This window comes from Macaca fascicularis, chromosome 17, assembly GCF_037993035.2.
Source record: "Macaca fascicularis isolate 582-1 chromosome 17, T2T-MFA8v1.1".
NCBI classification, from domain to species: domain Eukaryota; kingdom Metazoa; phylum Chordata; class Mammalia; order Primates; family Cercopithecidae; genus Macaca; species Macaca fascicularis.
The window spans coordinates 10726089-10750326 of NC_088391.1; the positions used below are offsets into that span (position 1 = coordinate 10726089).

At 42.9% G+C, this 24238-nt stretch overlaps 1 protein-coding gene across 10 annotated transcripts in view; it reads left to right on the top strand.

Moving 5' to 3' along the window:
* Window positions 1-18147, top strand: part of TEX26 (testis expressed 26) — a 40966-nt gene extending 22819 nt beyond the window's left edge. For 4 of the 10 annotated variants that reach the window (XR_012426801.1, XR_012426804.1, XR_012426805.1 and 1 more), the window contains 4 exons: window positions 8890-9066; window positions 11551-11712; window positions 15323-15440; window positions 17488-18147. Coding sequence is in view for 4 of the 10 variants with exons in the window: in XM_005585590.5 (XP_005585647.2) it covers window positions 8890-9066; window positions 11551-11712; window positions 17488-17549 (401 nt within the window). In the remaining 6 variants the exon portion in view is untranslated. Of the gene's footprint in view, window positions 1-8411; window positions 9067-11550; window positions 11713-15322; window positions 15441-17487 lie in introns of all 10 variants that reach the window. The other 6 variants (XM_005585590.5, XM_045376802.3, XM_045376801.3 and 3 more) reach the window with 3 other exon arrangements.
* Window positions 18148-24238: the final 6091 nt, after the last annotated feature.

Consider the following 24238-nt stretch of genomic DNA (forward strand, 5'->3'; position numbering starts at 1 on the left):
CCAAAGAGGGAGGGGAGAGTGGTGTTGCAGGATTGAAAGCCCTGGAGGAACATTTCAGGAACTAAAAGAACTTCAGCAAGAGCAGAGCATCAAGGGCAAAGGGAGGGTTGAGGGAGGAGATCAGCGTGCGCAGAGAGCGCCCAGTCTGGAAGGGCTTTACAGGGCACACTAAAGAGTTTGGAGTTCATCCCAGAAGCAATTAAGAGGTTTTTATTAGGGTAGTGACACAATTCAGATGTCGACTTTCAGAAGCCTCACGCTGGCTGCAGAGTGAAGAACGGAGATGGCCTTCAGGAGGAAGATGGACAGGAGGAGCCTGTTAGAGGAGTGCAGAAAGGAGTGAGGTCGCTTGACACAGGGCTGTGGCAGTGTGGGGGGAAGCAGGATCTGCAAGGTGGTGGCATGGGCACTTCAGTCAGCAATAAGCCCCTTCCAGGGTAGAGGCTGTGGCTCTTTGGCTCACATTGTCTCACCAGCACCCACCCCAGTGCCTGGCTTATCACAGGTGATGAAAATAAATATGGGCTGAACAAATGAATGAATAATAGGGATGAGTGACTGACAGATGTCAGGGATAAGGGAGTAACAGGAGTCTGCCTTGGAGTTCCATGTGGATGGAATGCTGGTGTCTTCCGTAGATAAGTAGGAAACCACGAGAGGATGAAGTGAGGGCCATTTTATTCTCTCCCTTGTTAGAGATGAAAAGTCCAGCATGCTGTTCATCCTGCTTCCTGGAACAGCACATGTGTCCTGGGATGGGAGCTCTGCTGTGCAGATGCCCCTGTGAGAATCTAGATTCTCTTACGCTTCACCTGGCTCTGCCCTTAGGGCTCTGGGGCTGGGAACACCTTTGACTGGTTTTTTGCAGGGTAAGTAGAGATGACATCATAGCTTCCATGTCTCAGGGGGTCAAAACTGAGTTCCATCTAGACCGACACATTTTCCAGAAATGACATATTTGGTGATTCAATGCAATTTTGTTCTTGCTTATCAGCAGGAAATTTACTTTATTGAGAATTCATGAAAATTGATTGTATTTTTAAACTCAAAGATGGAAACCTTTTCGTAAGTTACTGACAAAGCAACACACCTTGGTGCACGACTCTAAGCCCTGTGACAAAATGGCAGTTGGAGTACTGGTGTTCTGCCTTTTGGTGACAAAATAATGACACCCAGTGACAGCTGAGGAAGGCTGGCTGTCCTGTGGGCTCTGAACACAAGCCAGGGACTGCTGAGGCCCCTGTTCACCTGAGGAGAGGAGAATGACACATCTCGCAAGGCCTGGGTGTCTCTACTTTCATCCTATGTCCCCCTTCCTGCCCCAACAGTGCCATCGATCCCTGTGAGCTGCGGATCTGTCTCCCTGTCCCCTAAACAAGAATTTTATCTTTCCAGTTCTCTGGCCTTTTCTCCAACGTCATCCCTCTATCTCTAAAGTATTAATCCCACCCCACCGGCATGCACATTGACTGTAGTATATCCCATCTAGCATGTTCCAGATGAAAACAAAAACAGAGCTTTCCCTCAGCCCCATCTCTTCTTTTAGCTACTGTTCATTTCTCTGCTTCCCTTCATAAACAGCCAGCGTTTACTAAGACCTTAGCTTTTCATAAATTAACGCAGTTAATTTTCACAACCTTTGAAGTTATTACCTCCAATCAAAGAGGGGGATCTCAAACTCAGTGTGGTTAAGCAACATGCCCAGGGTTGCCTGGCTCAGGACTGGTGGAGTCTAGGATTTGAACCCAGGCAGTCTGGCTTCTCTTGTTAGAACTACCTCCTTCCCAGCTAAAATTTCTTCAAGTGTCAGTTTATACATGGTGTTCTGAATTCCTAACTTCTTGTTTATAGTTTTTAAAAATTAAAATTTACTTTTATTAAACGAATGTATGCGTATACTTAAATGATTACTTAGAGGCTTATAAAGAAACAACAGTAGTTCCTTGACCTACCTTGCTCCATCCCTACTCCTATTTCTCATTGGCAGTCAATTTCAATCTGGTTAACTATTTCTTCTTACGTGATTTTTAAATAATATGCTTCTACTGCTCTTCCTTCATTCATAAATTTTAGACATTATTGACTTCTGTTTTGGAAGTCGAGGATTTGGCTGTCCTATAACTCTGTCTCACTGGTCCTCCATCTATCATGTCAATATAATTATATTACACATTTCTTCTTAAACTCAATTGCTAGTGTATATATTATGATATGACATACTGTGATTACACGAGTATGTAAATGTTTGCTGCTGAGCCAAGTTGTATTTCATTATTTCCTTTACTTGTTGTTTTCTCTTATTTTTACCAGAATTAATTGTTTTTCTCTACGTATTTAGTTTTCTACATGCCCATCACTATTTTTTTCTATACTTTGTTGTACACTTACCAAATTTTTTCCCAAACACAATGACAGAATAGAACAGAGAAAAGAGAGGAGAGAAAAATATTAAAGGAGTAATGCAGGAAAAAATTCTCAGAGTTTCTAGATTGAAAGGGCCCCTGAATGCCTGACATAATGAATGACAAAAGACTGTCACTAATGCATGTAAGTGTGGAATTTCAGAATGTCAGGAATAAAGAGATCTTAAGAGTTTCCAGGGGGATAACATAAAAAAAGGATGAGAAATTAAAATGGCATCTGTCTTCTACACAGAAATCCTGGATGCTAGAAGACATTTGGAAAAATGTGTTGAAGGGAAGTGATTTCCAACCTAAAATTCTATATCCAGCCAAACTATCAAGCAAGTGTAATGAAGAAAAATAGACATTTCCAGATTGACAAGAATATACTTTCGAAAGTTCCTCCAATACACCCTTTCTTAGGAAGCTACTGGATAGTTGGATTGAGCCTTGAATTATCTTACCTTTTCTCTCCTAGCTTCTTTCTGTTTGTATTTTTGTTCTGTTTATTTGAAAACTTCTTTACCTTTTATGTTTTGTTTGTTTGTTTGTTTTTCATGGAGACAGAGTCTCCACCAGGTTGGAATGCAGTTGTGTGATCTTGGCTCACTGCAGCCTCTGCCTCCTGGATTCAAGCAATTCTCATGCCTTAGCCTCCTGAGTAGCTGGGACTGCAGGCACATATCACCACATCTGGCTAATTTGTTTGTATTTTTAGTAGAGTCGGGGTTTCACCATGTTGCCCAGGCTGGTCTTAAACTCCTGAGGTCAGGCAATCCACCCGCCTTGGCCTCCCAAAGTGCTAGGATTACAGATGTAAGCTACCACGCCCAGCTGAAAGCGTCTTTATTTTTTAATCTAGCTCTTCTAATAAATTTTATTACATGTCTCACATTTTTAATTTCTAAGCTCTCTTTCTTCCTCTCTCCAATTATTTTTTAAAAACAGCATTCTGTTCTTATTTTATAGATGCAATAATTCTCATGAATTTTAAGATATTTATGATATACTTTCAGCATTTTCATCTGTTTCTTGCATTGTATCTATTTTTCTCTGAATGTCTTAATGGTCTAATGAAAATTGATTGTCCATATTTGTAAGGGACCACAGGCAGATTTATTATAAAGCTCAACTCAAGTTTCACTTTTGTGAACTCTTGTTTTTCTTAAAGTGGGTGCACACAAAATATTAAACTCCAGGGCTCAAAAACCTAGAAAGGAAGTACTCAAATATAATTAAAAACTATGTACAGAGAAGGGACTTGTTAGCTGGTACTTGACTTAGGTGATTAGAGGATGAGCTATCTTTTTTGGGGAAATCCCTAAATGTCATTATTTGTGGATCAGTCTCTCCAGAGAGGTAATTCTGACTGCTGGCATTCTGAGAGCAGGATCAGCGAAGCAAGGGGTTGGGATCTTCCTGGCTGGTGTGCAGACGTTCACTGAACCCTCTTTTTTCAACCAAGCATCTCACTCCACTCACCTTTTACTGTGCCTGGTGTCCCTCAGTCCAGAGCTTCTTTGGTTCAGTTTTGCAGAGAATAAACTTCTGGTTAGGAAGGAATAGTCACATAATGAAGCGGGGTTATGAAGTTGTTCCGGGAAGCCATTTGGTATTCAAGTTTATAGCCAAGCCTCTGTGTTCAGCCCTGAGCCTCATTCACTGCCTTCCACTGTACCTGTTACCTTTGAGCCTGTAAGTTCTCTGTAGTGTGGGTTACCTAGTTCACGTCTTTGCTATTCCCCTCTGCAGCCATCTACGCTTCAGCTTCCTCTACTTTGCTCAATCTGTTACTATATCTACATTTGTTTTCCATTTTCTAAAAATGTATGAACATTTCTAATCTACGATCATTCCAATGGAGTTTGGGGACAGAGGAGTCCTAAATACAGGTATACAATCCACTGAGTTTAATGGGAAGCTTACCCTTTGACTTTTCAACCCCTTCTAGCCTGGTGTCTGCCCCGACCATTCACTGAACTGCTCCTTTCAAGGTCTGCAATGACCTTCAATGGAGATTTTTCCATTTGCATCTTACCCAGCCTTTGAGCATCATTAACTGTGGTTTCTGCTGTCTCTCTTGGACCACTGTTCTCCTTGCACTCCTGTGTTTCCACACACTTCCAGTTTCCCCCTACTTTTTTGACTCCTCTGTCTGGTCATTTTTCTGTTTGGCCTCTATTAGAGTTTCTGATTCCTTTAAAGAGCAACTATCCTGAGAACCTCCACATTTGTATCTCTTCCCAAACCTCTCCTCAGACCCTCAGTTTCCTATATTGGGTGCTAAGTAAAAGCCTCATGAGCATTCCAACTCATCTCCTTCCCCCGGCAGCCAATCTTCCTGCATTACCCATAGGTTCCCTCCAATTCTTTCACCACCTGGCAGCTAGAGGAGCTTTCCCAGTTTTGTCCCCTCTAACCCACTGTCCATAAGACAGCCACAGTGAGTCTCCAGATGTGCAAACTGATGTCACTTTATGGCTTAAAACCCTTCAGTGAATTTTCATTGTCCTCAGGATAAAAGCTAAATGCCTTACATGAGTCCTGTACAATATGGTCCTGGCTGCCACGTCGCCTCCTCCCTTGTCAGCCCCCACCCTCATGACCTTGCCAGCCGTCCCGACTCACACCCTCCACATACCTCCATGCCTCGTGGCCTTGGGCTGGCTGCACGCATTGCTTCCTCCCTGTGGAGCACGTCTCGCTTCCTTCTCAGCCTATGTCTACCCATAATTTAAGTCTAGTTATAGGCCTCACCTCTCTTCTGGAAGCCTTCTTTGATCCTCTACCTTTGGATTGTTGGCCCTCCCATGTGTTTTAACAGCCCTGGTTCTTAACTTCTTTTGTAGGACTCATGATATTGTAATAATCTAAGCTTCTGAAGCACAAGGGCCATGTCTTAGCTTTTCATCCTCATTATGGAATTAAGGTAAATGACTGAGGAGCACTGAAAGGTGCTGCTTTTCACATTCAGGCTTAGAGAGCGTGGCTTCGATGAATCAGAACAACTGATAGACAGCGGAGCTAGTTCCCACTTGGCTATAGGTTATGTGTCAACGGTCTTAAAGTTTTTTTGTTTGTTTTGTTTGTTTGTTTGTTTTTGAGACAGAGTCTCACTCTGTCACCCAGGCTGGAGTGCAGTGGCCTGATATTGGCTCACTGCAAGCTCTGCCTCCCAGGTTCACACCGTTCTCCTGCCTCAGCCTCCCAAGTAGCTGGGACTACAGGCACCCGCCACCACACCCAGGTAATTTTTTTTTAAATTTTTTATTTTTTGTAGAGGCGGGGTTTCACCGTGTTAGCCAGGATGGTCTCGATCTCCTGACCTCGTGATCCACCCGTCTCGGCCTCCCAAAATGCTGGATTACAGGCATGAGCCACCACGCCCGGCTGGTCCTAATAGTTTTGAATGGTCCTTGCTGAAAACTGACTTTTGGTTTGGGCCTTTCTGCAGATGCCACACCTAATCTTAAATGGGCCAGTTTCTTTCCTTGGGCTAAACCATTCCAGTTTTACTCCAGTGGAAAAGAAACCCAGGGGAGCTGAGCTCCTGAGAACAGGACCCCTGCGGGGAGGCGTCACCAGGTCAGGTCAGCTCTAACTCATGGTTATTATTTCTGTCCATACTTCAGCACAACTATGGGGGTTTTAGATGTTGCTTAGGTCCCTTTTTATCAAGAATCTCTCTTCCAAATAACGCGTGAAGCTCATTAACACAACATTTTATAAAGACAACAAAAGCATCAGTTTAAAAGAACTAAGCCCATGCTATGGAATGAACAATATATAGTTTAGTAGGAGTTACCTTAAGCATAGATTGATCACATAGGCAGTCACTAGAGTGTATTTCAGAAATTAATTGCTAATCCATAGCAATTATGTTTCCAGGTTTTTTGGTGTGTACGTTCACTCACTAACTTAGTAAATACTTAATGAGTTCTATTACTGTGATAGGTACAGATGGATCAATGAAGAGTGAGACTCTTTGTATTCTGCAAAACTCTTCCCAGGTGATTCTGATGTCTTATCTGCATGTGAGATCTACAGTTCCAAGGGTTTTGGTTGTAAGACTCACCACTTTCTCTGTTCGTTCTATAGATATCTAAGTCTAGGTCCTGGCTTTTGCCTTTTCTGGGTCTTCATCTCCAATGATTCCACATCTATGCCGGTCCATCATTGTTCATGTGGAATGGACGTTCCAGACCCTTCATAGCCTGGCCCCAGCTTGCCTCTCCTGTTTTACCCTCAGCTCCTCCTCCCTGCCCTGCATGCCCCACCCTTCTGCAAGCAAGGCCAAGTTTCACAAACACACTAGGCACTCTTTGCTTCTGTGTCGACCCGTTGTCAAATCTCCTTACTGTGACTGCCTTTTAGTTCCTGTCGTCCTCCTCTTCCTCCAACACAGCCCCTGCTCATACTCTCTCTGGGCTCCTGTAGCACCCTATTCAAAGCCCTGAGTCAGTAATTCTTCAGCACACGGGTGGTTTGTTTTCACAGTGTAAGTGCCTGGAGCTCACTTCTGGAGGTTCTCAATGTCTGGGATAAGGGTCAGCAGAGGTATTCTGAGAGACCCTTCCCAGGTTATTCTGATGTCATATTTCCATGTGAAATCCACAGTTCCAAATGTTATGGTTGCAAGAATTACCACATTCCCTACCTGTTTGTTCTGTAGATATCTTTGTATTCACACTCATTGTCTTAAGGTAGGACGATGATTTAATTATGTGTAACCTTGGCAAATAGCACAGAACTGATATAGGAACTGCAAACATTTACTATGGAATGGTAGCTCTAGGGAAGAGATATAGGTGAAAGCATCGAGTGTTTCAATGGAAATTTGGTTTTGCTTATAAAGCTCCTAGTGAAAAAACCAAGTGCCTCAGTCTGTTTTGTGCAGCTTTGACAGAGTATGTGAGACTGGGTAATCTATAAGGAAATAAATTTATTTGTTTCATGGTTCTGGAGGCTGGGAAACCGAGAGCATAATGCTGGCGGCTTGCAAGAGCATCATCCCATGGTGGAAAATGGAAGGACAAGAGCGTGAAAGTGGGAGAAAGGAAGCCAAACTCACCCTTTTATCAGGAACCCACTCTTGCAATAACTAGCCCACTCCCACGATAACAGCATTAATCCACTCGTGAGGGCAGAGTGCCCAAGACCCAAACACCTCTCATTAGGCCCCGCCTCCCAACACTGTTGCGTTAGGGATTAAGTTTTCTTTTGCGGGGACACATTCGAATCATGGCACTGAGTTATAGATGGAAGTTACAGGAACAGTGCCAGATGGTTTTTCAAAATATCTTAAGAGGTGCCCTGATTTTGAGCCCCACAAGTTCCTCCCCTCTATAACCTGCCTTCTGTCTGGGCCATTTATGAGGTCATTACAGGGGCTATTAAATACCTATGCCCTCTCCTCCTGAGTTATCTGAAGTAAGAGGAAACATGTACTGGAATCCTCTCCTCCTCTGCTGGTCTAGACAGAAATCATTTTTTAAAAATCAATATAAAAATGCTCTCAGGTGCCAGCAGATGCAATTATGTATCCTTTGATATAAAATGTATACCAGTAGGTACTGTTGTAAATCGTTTGATATACAATATATATTAGGATTTATTTTGAAAAGATCTATTGGAAAACTAATTTGGAAGAGAATTGAGTTCAGTGTCAATAGTAATTTGCACTGTTTGGACATTGCTCATGAAATCCATGTTTTTGACATCTTTGTCTTTCTGAATAAAGATGGTGTTATATGATACGCCTCTGAACTAAGTCTTTGTAGCAAGAATCAGGAATGAACTCATTCTAAGTGAGATGGATTGTAACTCTTGCCTCTGTAATCTGATAATGTTTGTAACACTGGCTTCAGTGCTTCACAGATATTTAATGAATATGTTTTAGCAGAGATATTTCAAAGAAATAATAGTAGTGCTATCCACTAATGTCAGTGATGTTACCTAACCCTCCATCAGTAAGGGATAAGCTTCGAATGTTTTTTTTTTTTTTTCCAGATAATGGAGATGATATACACCACCCCATCTAGGCCTGCCAGATTAAGCAAATAAAACTATGGGATGCCCAGTTAAATTTGAATAATGACATGCAGTAGATAGCAAGTATTTACACTAAAAAGTCATTATTTATCTGAAATTCAAATTTAACTGCGCATCCCACATTTTATATGGCAACCTGGCCCTATCCAAAATCTCTCTGACACCCACCTCTGCCCCAGGGACCAGACAGACCCTGTGGAGTGATCAGCATCTTCTGTGCCCACTGAGCAGACTCGTGACATAAAAATACATTCACTAGAGACCACTTCTGATCATTTGAGCATATACTTCCTGTGACTGATAAAGCGGAAAATTATTTCTTCATTGAAGTGTTCATACAGAGCACCTTGACCGGACCTCTAAATACAGCAAGAGTGGGTTTAGCTACTTTGTTCACAAGGAGTAAGTATTGCCTTCCATTTCCATTCCACCCCAGCTCAAAAGATTAAGAAAAGTTCTCACGTGTCTCTGGAATGTGACAAGTTACTTCCTCGACCTCCAGACACCGAATTCCGAAGGAATTACCAAATTCCAGCTAAAATTCCTGAGCTTCAGGATTTCAGTTTCAAATACGGATGCTACTCAAGCTTGCCCGTTGCTTCTCAGGGTCTAGGTGAGTAGAGCTGCGGTTTCTTTTTCTTTTTCTTTTTTTTTTTTTTTTTTTTTTGAGATGGAGTTTCACTCTTGTCGCCCAGGCTGGAGTGCAGTGGCACGATCTCGGCTCACTGCAATCTCCACCTCCCAGGTTCAAGCGATTCTCCTGCCTCAGCCTCCCAAGTAGCTGGGATTACAGGCGCCCACCACTACACCCAGCTAATTTTTTTGTATTTTCAATAGAGACAGGGTTTTGCCATGTTGGCCAGACTGGTCTAAAACTCCTGATGTCAGGTGATCTGCCTGCCTCAGCCTCCCAAAGTGCTGGGATTACAGGTGTGAGCCACTGTGCCCAGCCCAGCTGCGGTTTCTAAAACAATCTCATAGATCCTAATCCCTGGCCCCAAAACTTCTCAACACAGAGGGCGCTGGCAGCCCGTTTTCATAATAGTCAAGAAGAAAGCCAGGGATTCTGGCATGAAGTCAGAACCTCATCGCTGCGGCTCCCAACCTGGAACCCGGGGAGCCAGTACATTTCGGAAGATGACTGACTGCTTAGGCCAAGAAATGAGTGTCATCCCTGCTGGGGAGGGGCAGTGGTTGGGATTAGGGGATACTTCCTCCTTTTAAAAAATGAGAGGAAGGATGCAGTTACTGTAAAGTGACAGAAAGCGATGAGGCGGGAATCCAATTTAGTCTCAATTTTCTACTGGAAGTGTATCCACACGTGCATCCCTTGAAAGTTTTTCAAAATTCCGTGACCAAGCCACCTCCAAGCTACTAGTTAAGCAGAAAACGTGGTGTCAGTCTGAGACATGATTCATTCCGGGCATGGAGTTGGGATCAAGTAGTACCTGAGACGATAATCACAGAATTGACGCTTAGCACCTCGGGGTTAGAAGGTGGCCTAGAAATTACCTCGTCCAGAGCCTCATGTAGTGTGTGAATCTTCCTGACTCCATCCTTGCCAAGGGGTGACAGTGACCCTGCGTATCCACTTCAGGGTAGCCCCATGCCCCCTTGTTGTCCGATGCTCCAACTGGGTAGAAGGTGTAGCAGCTGCAATATTCCTTGCTAAACTTCTAGCCCCTGGTTCCACTGCTTCCCATGGATGTTAATTAGTATAAATCTATTATTCTATGAAAACCTTGCCATATGCCTTCTAAGCCTAAGTCTTCTCTTTTCCAGTTAGAGCATTTCCAGGCCCTACAAACACTCTTCTCAGGGTAGCAGCGTCAAATCCCCTCACCAGTCTGGGCCCTCCATTTGCTCAATGACCCCTTAAAGGGGATCCCTGGAGCTGGAAGCTGCTCTTAAGGTTTAAAAAGATTGGGCAAATTGGTTTTTACATCGTGACTTTATTACTTTTTTCATTGTAGTTTCTTGAATATCAGAACTCACATTAAATGAGCAATATTCATAATCAAATATAAGTGATTTGGGTGTTGCCTGCACCTCATACCCCCATTAGTCCAAATGGACAATGAGCCATGACTGTAAACATCATCGTTCTTCCACAATGCTCATCCGAAGATGCCTAGGTCTCTGGAGGGAGGTCCCTTACTGTGCCATCCCAAATGTGCACAGGAGATGTCCTGAAAGAAAAAGAAGCTTCTATGAGGACCTTTGTTTATTAAGCAGGCAGTGAATGTCACCATCATAGCGGCCAAAGGCAAACTTCCTCTTTACCCTCTGAAAGTTTGCTGAAAAATCAGCTGACAAAAGGCAGATTAAATGGAGAAAAAGCATATAAATTTATTAACATGCACGGAAGTCAAGCAAAATATAAGAACTCAAAGAAATGATGGGAGGGTTGATGATTTTATACTATCCTGAGGTTATAGAAAGAGCTGGTTAAACAGGTTATGGGAGGGGGAGAAGAGGAGGCCAGGCTAGCAAAGGTGGTCTTGTTCAATGGTAGCAGCCCTCAGAGAGAATGATGGTAAAGGTTTCTTTTAGACCTCTAAAGTCTGATCTTAGTTAATCTTTCTTAGATCCAGACAAGGGAAGGCCTTGGAAAGCCAGGCTGCATCAGTGCAGATTCCCTACGGATGCAGGTCACCCCACTCTCAAAGACAACTTTGCAGGGCTACCTCTGTCTGCAGACCTTCTCAACAGCCATCTCAAAGTATATCAAAGACGTGTAATTTGGGGTGAAATATTTCCGTTTCCTTCACCATCATAACACACTGACCTGCATAAGAGTCAAGTTTAGGGAAAACTTCTCTTCTGAAAGTGACGGTCAAACTCACCCTTCTGGTCATTGTCTCCCATCACAGCCCCTTCCAGCAGCAACAGGCTGGAAGTCCCTGTAGCTCTGCTTAGCCCTGGTCAATGGAAGAACTGGTTTAATACAGAGCCTTAGTGACCAGCATCATGAAGGATACTGCCTAAGCTCAAAGCTGGGCTGGGGGCTGTCGGGGTCATTTTCAAACAATAAGGGTAAGACTGCTGTGCTTGGGTGCCAGCCTCCCAGCTTGTCCTCCCCTGTGTATTTCTGTAGTGCCTTCTGTGCTGCACAGCTTCCTGAGGAACCAAGAGCACACAAAGAAACAGACCACGTACCAAAGTGACTACGACAAAACCTACCCAGATTTCTTAATGCTTTTAAACTCATTTACTTCCTCTCAAGTCAAAGAGTACCTCCAGAGTGTTTCTTACAAAGGTAAGATGAGGTTTTATTTCATGCACTTACAGATCATAATACGTTGCTTTTGCCAAATAGAAACTGTTCCAAGTTCTAGCCACTGGAATTGAATGCCCACAAAAATGAAAACATTGCCTCAAAAAATAAAAAAAATCTCATGGTGTTGTGCAAACCTAAATCCACTGAAAAGACATTTTTCTTTAAGGAGGCCCCAGTGACTTATCCCTACTTATTAAAAAAAGAGACACACTGTTTTCACTCATTTCTGATCTCATTTTGCCTGTAGTTGAATTGCTGCAGGATGATTCCTCTTTTTCTTAGAGCTAATTGATTTCTCCTCTGGGTGTTTGTACAGTCACATTGTTTTGCTGTACTTTGTCTAATCTTTATTTTCTCTTGCTGGTGCATTTTTGTGACAGGCTTTTTAATGTACAGGAAAATCTCTATATGTCACTCTCTCAAGGAGAGCGAATGCCATTGATGTGGCTTCACTCCACATGACAAAGACTTATCCTAGTTTGCAGCCAAGTGACTGGAATTATTTGGGAGCATCTTAGGGGCAACTGGTCAGTCTAACTGAGAGTGTGTAGAATGTCAACTCAGAGAATAAGAGAGCTTGAGGAGAGGAGACTGAGCTCTTCCTATAACCTGCCTCTCAGCATCCTACATGAGGGATCACACATTCCCCGCTCCTCCTCATTTGTGGGCACAACACCCAATGCAGATGTAAAAATTTATATAAAATGTATTCATATGCCAACTAAACTAATGTATCACATACATTTATAAAATATACAAACTGTTAGAGAAGGAAGTAAAAATCGAATATCAATAAAGGTCTAATATTTATTCCTGTACCCAGCTGACCATTTTCTGTACCCCATTTTGTGCTCTAGGCTATATGGGGGCTACTAATTTATTGTGTGCCCTGTGATGAGGTTGAGACTTCCACTGGCCATGTGGGATCCCTCCAAGTGCTCTCTGTTTCTCGTCTGAATCTCTTGGGCCTCCAGGTGCTGTCCCCAGCCACAATCAGAAGAGCTTGCACCTCTGAAATCCTCACTGAAAACCTTGTTTATGGGATCTCCTGCCCTAAGAAACACTGAAAACCTACTGTAGGCAAGGCTGACAGGGAGGGGTGTGTGTGGGGGTGTGTGTGTGTGTGTGTGTGTGTGTGTGTGTGTGTTTTGGGAGAAAGGAGGTATTTTCCACTCTCACACATTAGGGCTGAGAGCCTAAAGACCCTTCTAAGAACTTGAATGTTGCGTTTCAGGGAGGTACAAGAAGCAGGTGTTTCCCTCCTATTGAGACAGGAGTATGCATTTTCTGTTGAGAGAAAGGAACATGGAAGGAGTATGATGCCTCCCTGCTCTCCAGAGATGCCTCTGGGCCAGTCTGGCACTTCAGAAGAAAACCAAGAGGCTCCTAAGGGTCCACTGGCTCAATCTTCCCAGAGGGCCCAGGCAAAGCTCTGCGGCAAGCTCAAGTCAGCCCGCCTGTTCTTGCTCTCAATTTTGTATATAAAATTATCCTCTGCATTTTACAAGAAGATCTTTTTACCTTTAGGATCCACATCTGTTGGGCCCTGTAGAAAGAGGATTTTTGTCTTTGCTGAGCAGATGCTCCCATCTGCCCAGGGACTTGCAACGCAGATGCAGCTGTCATTTCTCTGCCCCCATGGAAACCATGGTGGCTGCAGGCACTGCTGTCTCTGTGTCAGGTGCAATCCAAGCCTTAGTGGCGCCCCCTGAGGGTGAACTAGGGACTCCTCAAAGTGCTCTGACAGCCTTGGATCTACATTCTCCAAGATACCAAGATACCATAAGCTGATCTTTCAGGTAAACACTCTGTCCACCTAATGGGGCTTTCCTCCCCAGACAGGTGAGGTATGACCTGTTAGCTAACAAGGTAACTTAGAATAAGCTAAGGTTTTGTTTCTTCTTAGCTCTTCTGCTCTCCTGGTTCCCTCGGGGCAGCACCAGGGGCAGGTGCCTAAAGGCTCATGCCCCAGAGCTTTGCTCTTGGGTGCTGCCTTGGGCTGATGCAAGATCTGCTTCCCATGGATTTTCACTCCTCTTTCCAAGCTCTGCTGTAGAATGGCCCACTCCTCAATGCCAGCTTTGTTAGAAGCTGAAAAACAAATGGAAGATTCCCTCTGAATTCTTACGCCCAAAACCTCTTGTCATTTTCTAGTGTCAGGGGTGGCACTGATGCTTTTCAGCTGGTGAATATCACAGCAGAGCTTTTGTAGCTGAGTACATATGCAGATAATTTAAGAACCTGGCAGATGTGTTAGGCAGAATTATTATTAACTCAGCTTAAATTATTTTACAGAATTATCTCTTATAGGTGGTAGGCTTTGATGGAATAGGAGCCTAGAACAGGTACATTTTGAGAGAGAGAGAGAGGGGAGAGAGAGAGAGAGAGAGAAAGGGAAAAGACCAGGCTAGTTCTTAAGTAATGGACAAAGTTGGATAGGAGGTGAGGGTGTGGGAGAGAGATGGTGTGTGTGTAGGGGGTGAAACACAGAGAAGAGAAAACTCCAATATGACAAAAAATAAAGCTGTGAAAGCATAAAGGAAAGAGAGCTGAAGGCAAACCTTTCATTTCCACTAACTCTGTGTCACCACTATTTGGTATTCAGTTTATTTATAACTTGAGGAGGTTGAACTAGTTATCTTTGGTGGCTATTCTACTTTCAAAATCATTTTAATCCCCAAGTCCGCTTCAGACCACTCAAAAGCTTACTCGTTGGGCAACTGTTTCCTATTGGTAAAGACTGTGTCATCAGTCCACTTTTCCCCCAGTTGAAAGGTAAAATGATCTGAAACCCAGTTTTCTGTGAATTTGTTCAGCTATGGCTCCCTCCCCATCTCTTCCTCCAACTGAAACTCCCACAAATGGCCATGCAAAAGGTATTTCTTCCTAGCCTGTGATTCAATATTAAGAATCAACATATTTACTCAATAAATGCTCAGTTGATACAAAGATAAATAAGGAACGCTTCTTCTCGGGGAGCTCATTATCTGGTATGGGAGATAAACACATAATTAAAATGTCACCAGTTCTGTAATCAAAGTAATCTTTGGGTATGGTAGCAGCCTGTGAGGGGTACTCCCAACCCTGTGGATGGACAGGAGATGAGGAAAGGCTGCCTGGAGGAGGGATCCTTTAAGTCTTAAAGATGAATCTGCATGGTAAAGAGAAGCAGGACCATTCCTGGCAGAAGCAACAGCATAAACAAAATCATGAGGAAATGAATCTGCATTCATACATAATAAAGATTGGTATCATTTGACTTACAACAGGTAGCCTTTTTGAACAGTTAAATTGACATTAAATTTTACACACTCTCATCCTTTTTTACTAATTCATGCAAAACTTGATGAACCATGTATGTCTATCTCTGGTGTCAGAAGAAAGAATCTTTTCTTATATTAATATAAATTCTTTGCCATAAATTCTTTGGTAATAGATACAATGCTTAAACTGTTTAAAACTAGAAAGACTGACAATAGCAAATATCAGTGAGAGGAAGCAGTCAGAACCCCATATAGCATTGGTGGGAATATTAAAGAGTAATGGATACAATCACTTTGTTGTTGTTTTGTTTTTGTTTTTGAGACAGAATCTCCCTCTGTCACCCAGGCTGGAGTGCAGTGGCGCGATCTCAGCTCACTGCAACGTCTGCCTTGAGGATTCAAGCAATTCTCATGCCTCAGCTTCCCAAGCAGCTGGGATTACAGGTGTGTACCACCATGCCCAGCTAACTGTTTTTTGATTTTTTAGTAGAGACAGAGTTTTGCCATGTTGGCCAGGCTGGTCTCAAACTCCTGGGCTCAAGTGATCCACCTGCCTTGGCCTTCCAAAGTGCTGGGATTACAGGCATATGAGGCACTGTGCCCAGCCATCAAAGAGGACAATCGCTGTGGAAAGAGGTCTGGCAGCTTCTCCTAAAGATAAATATATACCTACTCCATGACCCAGAAATTCCACTTCTGGGTATTTGCCCGAGAGTAAGGAAACCATATGTCCACAAAAGGACATGTGCAAGAATGTTTATAACCACTTTATTCTTAATAGTCTCAAACTGGATGCAACCCAAATCTCCAACAGTAGGAAAATAGATAAACTGTGACATATTCACATAATGAAATACCACTCAATAAAAAGAAGTTAGTTATTGATATATACAACAAAATGTATGAACCTCAAAAACATGCTGAATGAAAGAAGCCAGACACAAAAGAATACCTTCTGTATGATTTCATTTATTTGAAGGTCTGCAACTGGGAAAACTTACCTTTGATGAAAGAAACCAGAACAGTGGCTGTCTTGAAGTAGGGAGTGTTGACTGGGAAGGGGCATGAAGGGTCTTCTGAGATGGAAGGAATGATCTATATCATCCTGTGGTCATGGGTTACAGTAATGCATGTGTCACTTCATCTAACTGTACACAAAAGATTAGTGAATTTCACTTTATGAAAAGAATACCCAACTAAAAAAATACTGGAGACAAGGTATGGAGTACGGTAAGGATGCTTCAAAATTAAACATGAAATCACAAAAACAAATAAAGACAAAGTTGGAGAGAAAACAGGAACAAACACACACAGGCACACACACGCACACACACACGCACACACAGACATCCCTGATCTACGGGCCTCCACTGGCATTCATGACATTGAGCAGGATAACATGAACATTGAATATGAGCATGACATCATTTGCATTTTCACTCCTTTTTGGTTTTGGCTGCACGGGTGATAAATGCTGGGAGTGAATAAAGTTTTACAGCTCCACTCTGTACTATTAAAAATATATATGATTAGGGGCTGGGCGCAGTGGCTCCTGCCTATAATCCCAGAACTTTGGGAGGCCGAGGCAGGTAGATCACTTGAGCTCAGGAGTCTGGGATTATACTAAAAGTACAAAAATTAGCTGGGTGTGGTGGCGCATGCCTGTAATCCCAGCTACTCGGGAGGCTGAGGCAGGAGGATTGCTTGAACTTGGGAGGCAGAGGTTGCAGTGAGCTGAGATCGCACCACTGCACTCCAGCCTGGGCAATAGAGTGAGACTCCATCTAAAAAAAAAATTATATATGTGTATATATGATTAGGAGTAGGGAATCATAGATGTTCAGAACCAGACAAGACTCCTTAATGTTACAGATCAGGAAATGGAGGCCAGGGAAGGGAGTTGAAGGGCCTTCCCAAGGTCAAACAGTTACCATTCAAGAACAGCAAAGCTTACCAATGTTGGTGGGTACAAAAACAGCCCTGGCTTCTATGAAAATTTTGGAACAATAATCTGTATTGTTTATCATCACTGTTTATTACTATGCACCCAGTAATAAAAGGATAAGATGACCATTTATTGTTTTTGATAGGCCAGGCACCGTCTGGGTGCTTCACACACAGTATCCCTAATCTATTCCAACGTCTGTGCATTGCAAGTACTGCTGACTGTATTCAAAGATGAGCAACCGAAGAAGTGGAGAGGTTAAATCATTTGCTAACACTTGCCAGCACAGAACTGAAGCTTAAGCCTGTTTCATTCTGAAATTCGTGTTCTGTCCCTTGAATATTAAGTTTACTCTTCTTAATCAATAATTACACAACTGTGCCTGTTTAGGTATTAGGTATAATAGCCTGCTATTATTTTGATCTCTTATCCAATTTGTGTATTTAGTAATATTATCAGATATTTTCTTCCTTCCTAGAATTTCTCAATTTAGCATTTAAATACTTACATGGAAATGTTCATCCTGTTTTTCTTCATACTTTTCAGATAGACAAATTATTGATCGCTTTATTCGTACACACTGTGACACTAACAAAGAGAAGAAATGAAAAGAGAAAATAGTACAAGTGAAGAAAATCTGAAAATCAATGGAAGCACAAGGACATTCTTAGTCATTTTCTCAATTATCAAGGAAAAATAAGATGCAAACAGCTTCAATTATGTTGGGATAGTCAAGAATTTGTGTCTTTTGCTTTGCTTTATTTTTAAATAATACAATTATTTAAGGCTACAAAATTTCCCCTGAACATAGCTTTTGCTGTATCCAATAGGTTTTGATACAGTGTTTTTTTCTTTTCCCTTTTGGATACTTAATTTGTGATTTCAATTTTGATTTCTCCTGTGAACTAGGAATTACGTGGAAGAGATTTTTTAATGTCCCAGTAATTAGAGACTTAAAAAATCATTTTATTGCTTATCTCTTCTTTGAATGAGTGAAAGTTTAAAAATCTGCTTTTGGGAAATCAATTACAGTTTTATTTAATGCCATTAATCAAGTATATGATTGTGTGTTACGTGAATATGAGAAAAAAATTATAGTTTATTGTAGTTTTTAAATCCTTTATATCTTTAATTGTATACTTGAATTGTCCAATTCTGAAAGAATATTGGAACCTCCCACAATAAATATATTTTTATTAATCTTCTCTTGTATTTCTGGGTTTTTTGCTTTATGTATGTGACTGCTGTATTTTGTATTCTATTAGGGTTTATGAATTTTATACAGAGCTTCTTCATTGATTAACATTGCCCATTATATGTTATTCATCTTTGGCTGGTTAATGCTTTTTGGCTTTAAATTGCATTTTAATTGATATTAATGTTGCTATTGGTGCTGGTTTGATTTTGGTTTTACCTTTGCATTTGCTCAGTATGTCCTTGCTTTCATTTCCAATCTGTCTTTATAACTTTGTTTCTAGAAATAAATTATGCCTGGCTTTTATTTTGTAACTAACATGACAGTCTTTGTCTTCAGAGAATTTAGTCAGTACAGAGCAACTGTGATGCTTCACATACTGGGTTTGCTGTTAGTTCTTTTTAGTTTTACTTTTCCTAATTTTCTTCATTTTCCCCTCTAATGTTAGTTGTGGAAATATACTGTTTTTCATGATACTAGTAGTTTTTATTACACATGGTCATTACTAGATTTGGGTTTCTCCCCCAATATATAAAAATTCCATCATCTCTATGCTCTCAGGACCTTGTACTTCCCCGTTCCTCCCATGGCTACTGACTGAGAAGATATCCTTTATTTCCTCATTTCACACTGTACTTTTCACTACATCCCCCACACGTGCTCTTACGCACGTGCACACACACACACACAGCCGCCAGCAGGGCTCGTGTGGAAAAGAAGCTTGCCCTCTAGGTTTCCCACCAGCAGCAAGAGTTTGTTGTTGTTGTTGTTGTTGTTGCTTTGGGGTTTTTTTTCCTTTTTTGAGCCCTTGTTTGGGCCTGTCCTATTTCCTGCTCCCATTTTGTACCAAGGCAGTCATATCCCAACCATCCCTGCTTTAGACAGGGGTAGCTTTCTATTTATCAGCTAAGCGTCTCCCCACCCCAACGTCCTTTGCAGATCTGGGTCAATACTTGAGCACGAAGCTGCTTTGATGTCTTTCTTAGAGTGCTTAAGACTGTCAGAGTGACCACCCAGGAGCTTTACATGGACTCTCTCTTGGTTCAGTGTGTGTAGTGTGGGGCTTCCTGACTGTCCTCACAGCAACCGTTCCAAAGCAGAGGCCATACTCCATCAGGGCCCTGATATTAATAAATATTAATAAATGAGTAGCCCCTTTGGTCCACAAATATTTATTGAGCACCTACTACATGCCAAGCAGGGCTTTAGGGGATGGGGATAATGCACTAGTGAAAGACAGTAATGGAGCTTCCATTCTAGAGGGAGGCACCAAGAGGCTCCTATTTGAGATGAAACTTCAAGAGAAGAAGGAGCCAGCCTTGGAGAGATGGAGCAAGACCTTTCCAGGCATAGATAACAGCAAGGCAAGGGCCTTAAGATAGTAACGATTTTGGTGTTCTAGGAACTGGAAGAAGGTGGACTGGTTGGCATATGCATAGTGAGTTGGCCGGGGACAGGGAAAAGTCATACAAAAAGAGATCAAGGAGGCAAGAGTCGGATCATGGTGTGAGTGCCATTGTATTTCTGATAGCATAGACTCTTGTATTCTATGTAACTTTATTTCACAACAGTCAATAAATTTCTATTGATTCAAGTTGCAGATCACCCATGAATGTTGATTTTATACTATTTGTCTTCTTCTTCAAATTTTGGTAGCAAAGTTTTGTGTAGGACTTGAGTTTTTCACCACTGCAGATGTGTCTGTGCATGCATCTTAAGTTTTTAACCTATCTCTACACCTTGGGGGTCCCAAATGGGATCCCTGACCTCCCATTTGATTTTATAAAAATTTACATACATTAAGGTTCACTCTTTGTGCTATAAAGTTCTATGGGTTATGACAAAAGTATAGTGCCAAGTATCCACTATTACAGTATCACACAGGATAGTTTCACTGCCCCAGAAATTCTCCATGCACCACCTGTTCAATGCTCTCCTCCTCCCCTCAAACCCTGATTACTTCTTTGGAGATCATTTTGGTATTCTGGGGGTAGGGCAGCCAAGAAAAGCCAGCATCACCTACCTTGCCCTGGGGCAGAGAGCCTATGGATGAGTACTGCCATCTGTCTGGACACAAAAAGTCATCTTACCTGCCCTACAGGGTTCTAGAACTTGTCAGTGATATCACTCTAGAGCAAGATGTTCTACTTGTAAATACAGTATTGAGAGTCATCTTCGACAGACTTTCCTTTAGGGCTGGTGGTAAAGTGAATTATTGGTCCCAATTATTCATCTCTCCCTGTATCCACACCCTTGGCCATGTAACCTTGCAGTGCCTCCCACTAAAGATGGAATGTATTTCCCCTGCCCTTGTATGTGAGCATAGCCATGAGGCTTTCTTTGGCTAATGGGTTGTTAGAAGAAATAAACCTGGGCTGTTCACTGGTCCCAGGAGAAAAACAAGTTCCCCCAGCTGACCTGCCCCAGTGACTCACAAACTGTGAATGAGAAATAAATGCTGTTTGCTGCATGCCAGAGGCTAATGTAGCAATAACTGACTGGTACAGGCACAGCGTTTATTTAACTGCAACATTCCTGGGACCCTCGAAATGAGGAAAAGCTTTGTAGAATCAGTTCTTTCTCACAAATATTAAATTCTATCACCATCAACAAATGTGTGTTTAAAAAGCAATTGCATTTTAAAGAGTATGGTCAAGGTTCTCTTGTATCTTAAAATCTGCCAAATGGCAAGGGTGTTTTAAACATTGAACATTTTAAAGTTTCTCACTGCTTTTTTCAATGTGCTAGAAGCTGTGAGTGCTTTAATCTGGTTCATTCTCAGAGAAGATCAGCAAACCCAGATCAGCCATGGACCTGGCATGAGTTAATTATGTGGCACTAGAATCTCTATTATTATATTTGTAAGATAGTAGTTTTTCAACAGTTACTAATCCTGCAATTTTTTTTTCTTGTGGCATCCCCCAATGGCTCTTTGATTCTCTTTTTTCCTTCCTGAAAAACTTACCCTTGTTAGGGGATTTCTGGGGTGTTGTTGATTTTTTTCTGGTTGGGAACCTCTGTGGCCACAGCACCTTTGCCCAAATTGTTGTCCTGCATCCAGGAAGAATGAGGCACACAAGTGAAGGGTGAAGAGTTTCATTTAATGTTAGAACAGCTCAGAGGAGTGGGTAGCCCCTTTCTGATGGCAGGTCATCTCTGAAGCTGTCAGTGGAGAGGGTGCTCTTCTCTGCAGCTGGTCCTCTGGTCCCATCATCTCTCTGCCCTCTTTGTCCTCTGGCCAGTCTCTGCCCTGCTCTGGCTGAGCCCGGGGCTTTTATGGACCTCAGAAGGGAGGAATGCATGCCAATTGGTCCATGGGTGGCCATGGGAGGGCCAGGAAGAGGCACCAGGAGTCCCCACTCCAGACCATGAGACTGGCAGCCTAGCACCTAGTCTTCAGGCTCTCCCTGGCCTGAGGGTGGGCTCTTACTGAAGATCCACTTCCTTCCACTGAGGACTCTGTCAGCCTCCTACTGGGACTTGGTCTCAACCCTGCTGGGAGATTGGAGTGGGTGCTGGGAGCAGAGAGAGGCCAGGCACTGGGAGCAGACACCCCTGAGCCTGCAGGGACAGGGGTCCTTTCTGGAGCATTCGAGGGTGTAGGCTGCAGAGATGCCCAGGTCCTGTGCCTGGAAGGTCAGTGCAGCTGCACCCGGGAGCTCCCGCCCCACCAACTCAGAAGAGGCAGGGCTCCCACTAGTCCCCAGCTCCTGCCTGCTTCCTGGGGCAAGAGGCCCAGGTCTGCAGCCGCGAATGAGGCGGCTGCAGCAGCACCTGGGAAGGCAGATCCTGTCTGTTCCCGGTTCTCCCAAGAGCACAGGAAGGCTTTGATCCACAGCTGCATTTTGGGCGGCTGTAGCCTCACCCAGTAGGATGGGGCTCCTTCCTGCTCCCTAGAGCAGGAGGCCTGGGTCTGCAGCTGTGGTTTGGGTGGCTGTAGCCACATGGGGAGCTCCTGTCCCAACTCAAAATGGGCAGGGCCCCCACGGGCTCCAGGACAGCCCCAGCTGCGCTTCCCTGCTGCAGCTCCATGATGACAGCAGCCACTGCCATCACCCCTGCACACACCCTATTCAAAATACAAGTACATATAGTGGATTTCTATGCTTTCTAGAAATATCTGTTCTTTGTTTTGAACCTCTTGAAGAAACAGTTATGTAAATGCATTTAAAATTGTTCCACTTTGTTTAAAAATGCTTTTGTGAATAAGTAGAAAACAACATCCCTTTAGAAGGAAGGCTTCAATAATTTGTAAGAAAGTAAGAAATAAAACGCAGGTTATGGGAAGTTGTTTTCACTACGTGTTAGAATTCTCCTTTCTGTACAGGAGGTGTGTGAGGCTGGAGCAGTGCTTATCAGCCTTGGCTACCCAATCAAACGAGCTGGAGAGATTTTTTAAATCCTGATGCCGAGGCCACTTTCCAGACCAATTACGTCAGAACTTCTCGAGACAGATCACAGGTGCCAAAGCTCCCCAGGTGATCCCTGTGCACAGCAAAGAGTGAGAACCACTGAAGTAGAGAGGGGATCTAATTGGTAAATTGCACCTGCGAAGCTTAAGTTGGTAGTTTAGTCAAGGTCTAAGCAGGAAGCAGAATCCACCCCATTTGTTTCAGATGATGAGGCTTAAATAAAGGGACTACTTACTGAGGACATCAACCTGGGGTAAGGCTCCCAGAGACTTGAGAGAGAAGAAAGCTGTTACCACCTCTCCCTGTGACAACCTGGGCTATTGGGGAGCTGCCGTGCCCTGGAAGGGACAGAGTCATTTTGGGGGACATGTCACAGGGAACAAGAAGGGAAAAATTCCTCTAGCCTTGCTTCTCCTTCTCTCTCACATAATCTCATCTCCTGGCAATGGCTCTCACTGACAAGCCCAAAGGATGCTTACCAGCAAGGTATTGACGGAGATGCAGTCCAAAGGGTTAACCTCCTGTGGCACCAACCAGGCCAGAAAAAGCAATTAAAGGGAATTCGAAAGTCAAATAAGATATAACCAAAAGAGTTGGCCAGACTTGCTAAATGAAAACCACAGAGGGTATGGCCAAGTACTGAATAAATTTTTGAATGTAATTTTATAAAAAGTTTTATAAAATAGGGAAATTATTCATTTAAAGAATAATCTTAATAAAAAAGATATCATAGACATATCACAAAATTGGGACTATTCCAGAAAATTCAAGGCATATGACTATGACAATTTAAACTTTATCCTTCATTTAACATTTATTTTTAAATATTTTTAAAGTCTTTCATACCAGACACCCTGCTGTACTAGATACAGAAATGAAAGACACAGTAATCTATTCTTCTATTCTTAAAGATCTAAGAGTCTAGCAAAGAATACAGACAAGTTGGCAAACGTAATGATATTTACAATTTTGCCAGCCCAGAGCAGTATGCCTCACTTTGGGGGATACTCTCCCACCCCCATTCAGCCATGTGGTTCTGATGTCAGTTGAAGGCTCTCTGTGCCCTGCCTGGGCCAGGTACCATCTGAATGTGGTACCTTTCCTCTCTGGCCATGGTTGGGGTTTGGCCCAGGATTTTCTTCCATGGGGACTGTTGCTATGAGGCTGTAAGAAGATGTGTCCAGAGCTGCCCGTGGTCTTCCTCCCAGTCCCACAACGGCAACCAGCCCCAGAGAATGGCGACCTGAGAGAGGATGTATGAGGAACGAAAGAATCTGATGAGACTGGAGTGTCTATCCTTGAAACCATCTCCACCCATGCCACACGAACAGTTCATTTCTTGATTTGACTACAGCTGGATTGAGCTGGATTTTTGCCACTTGTAATCAACAGGGTTCTAACCTTGTTGATTGCTGGGCATAGGCTGAACTAACTTTGGGAGGAACTTAGTTTACAGTTTAACTTTGAAACAAAGGTGGTAGCAGCCCTTTCTCAAAACAAACCCCTTCTTGCCTGGGGACTTGACTGCCTTTGTAGGACTAACAAATTAGCCACAAGAAATGCAACTTCCCCGTTAGTCCTGCAGATAACATCGCTATTATAGAGCCTAAGATTTGGGCTGTCTTTTCAGGTGTTTGGATTTCTGATGACCGATGGCTCTACCCAGACTCACCGTCTGGTCCTGTGGCCC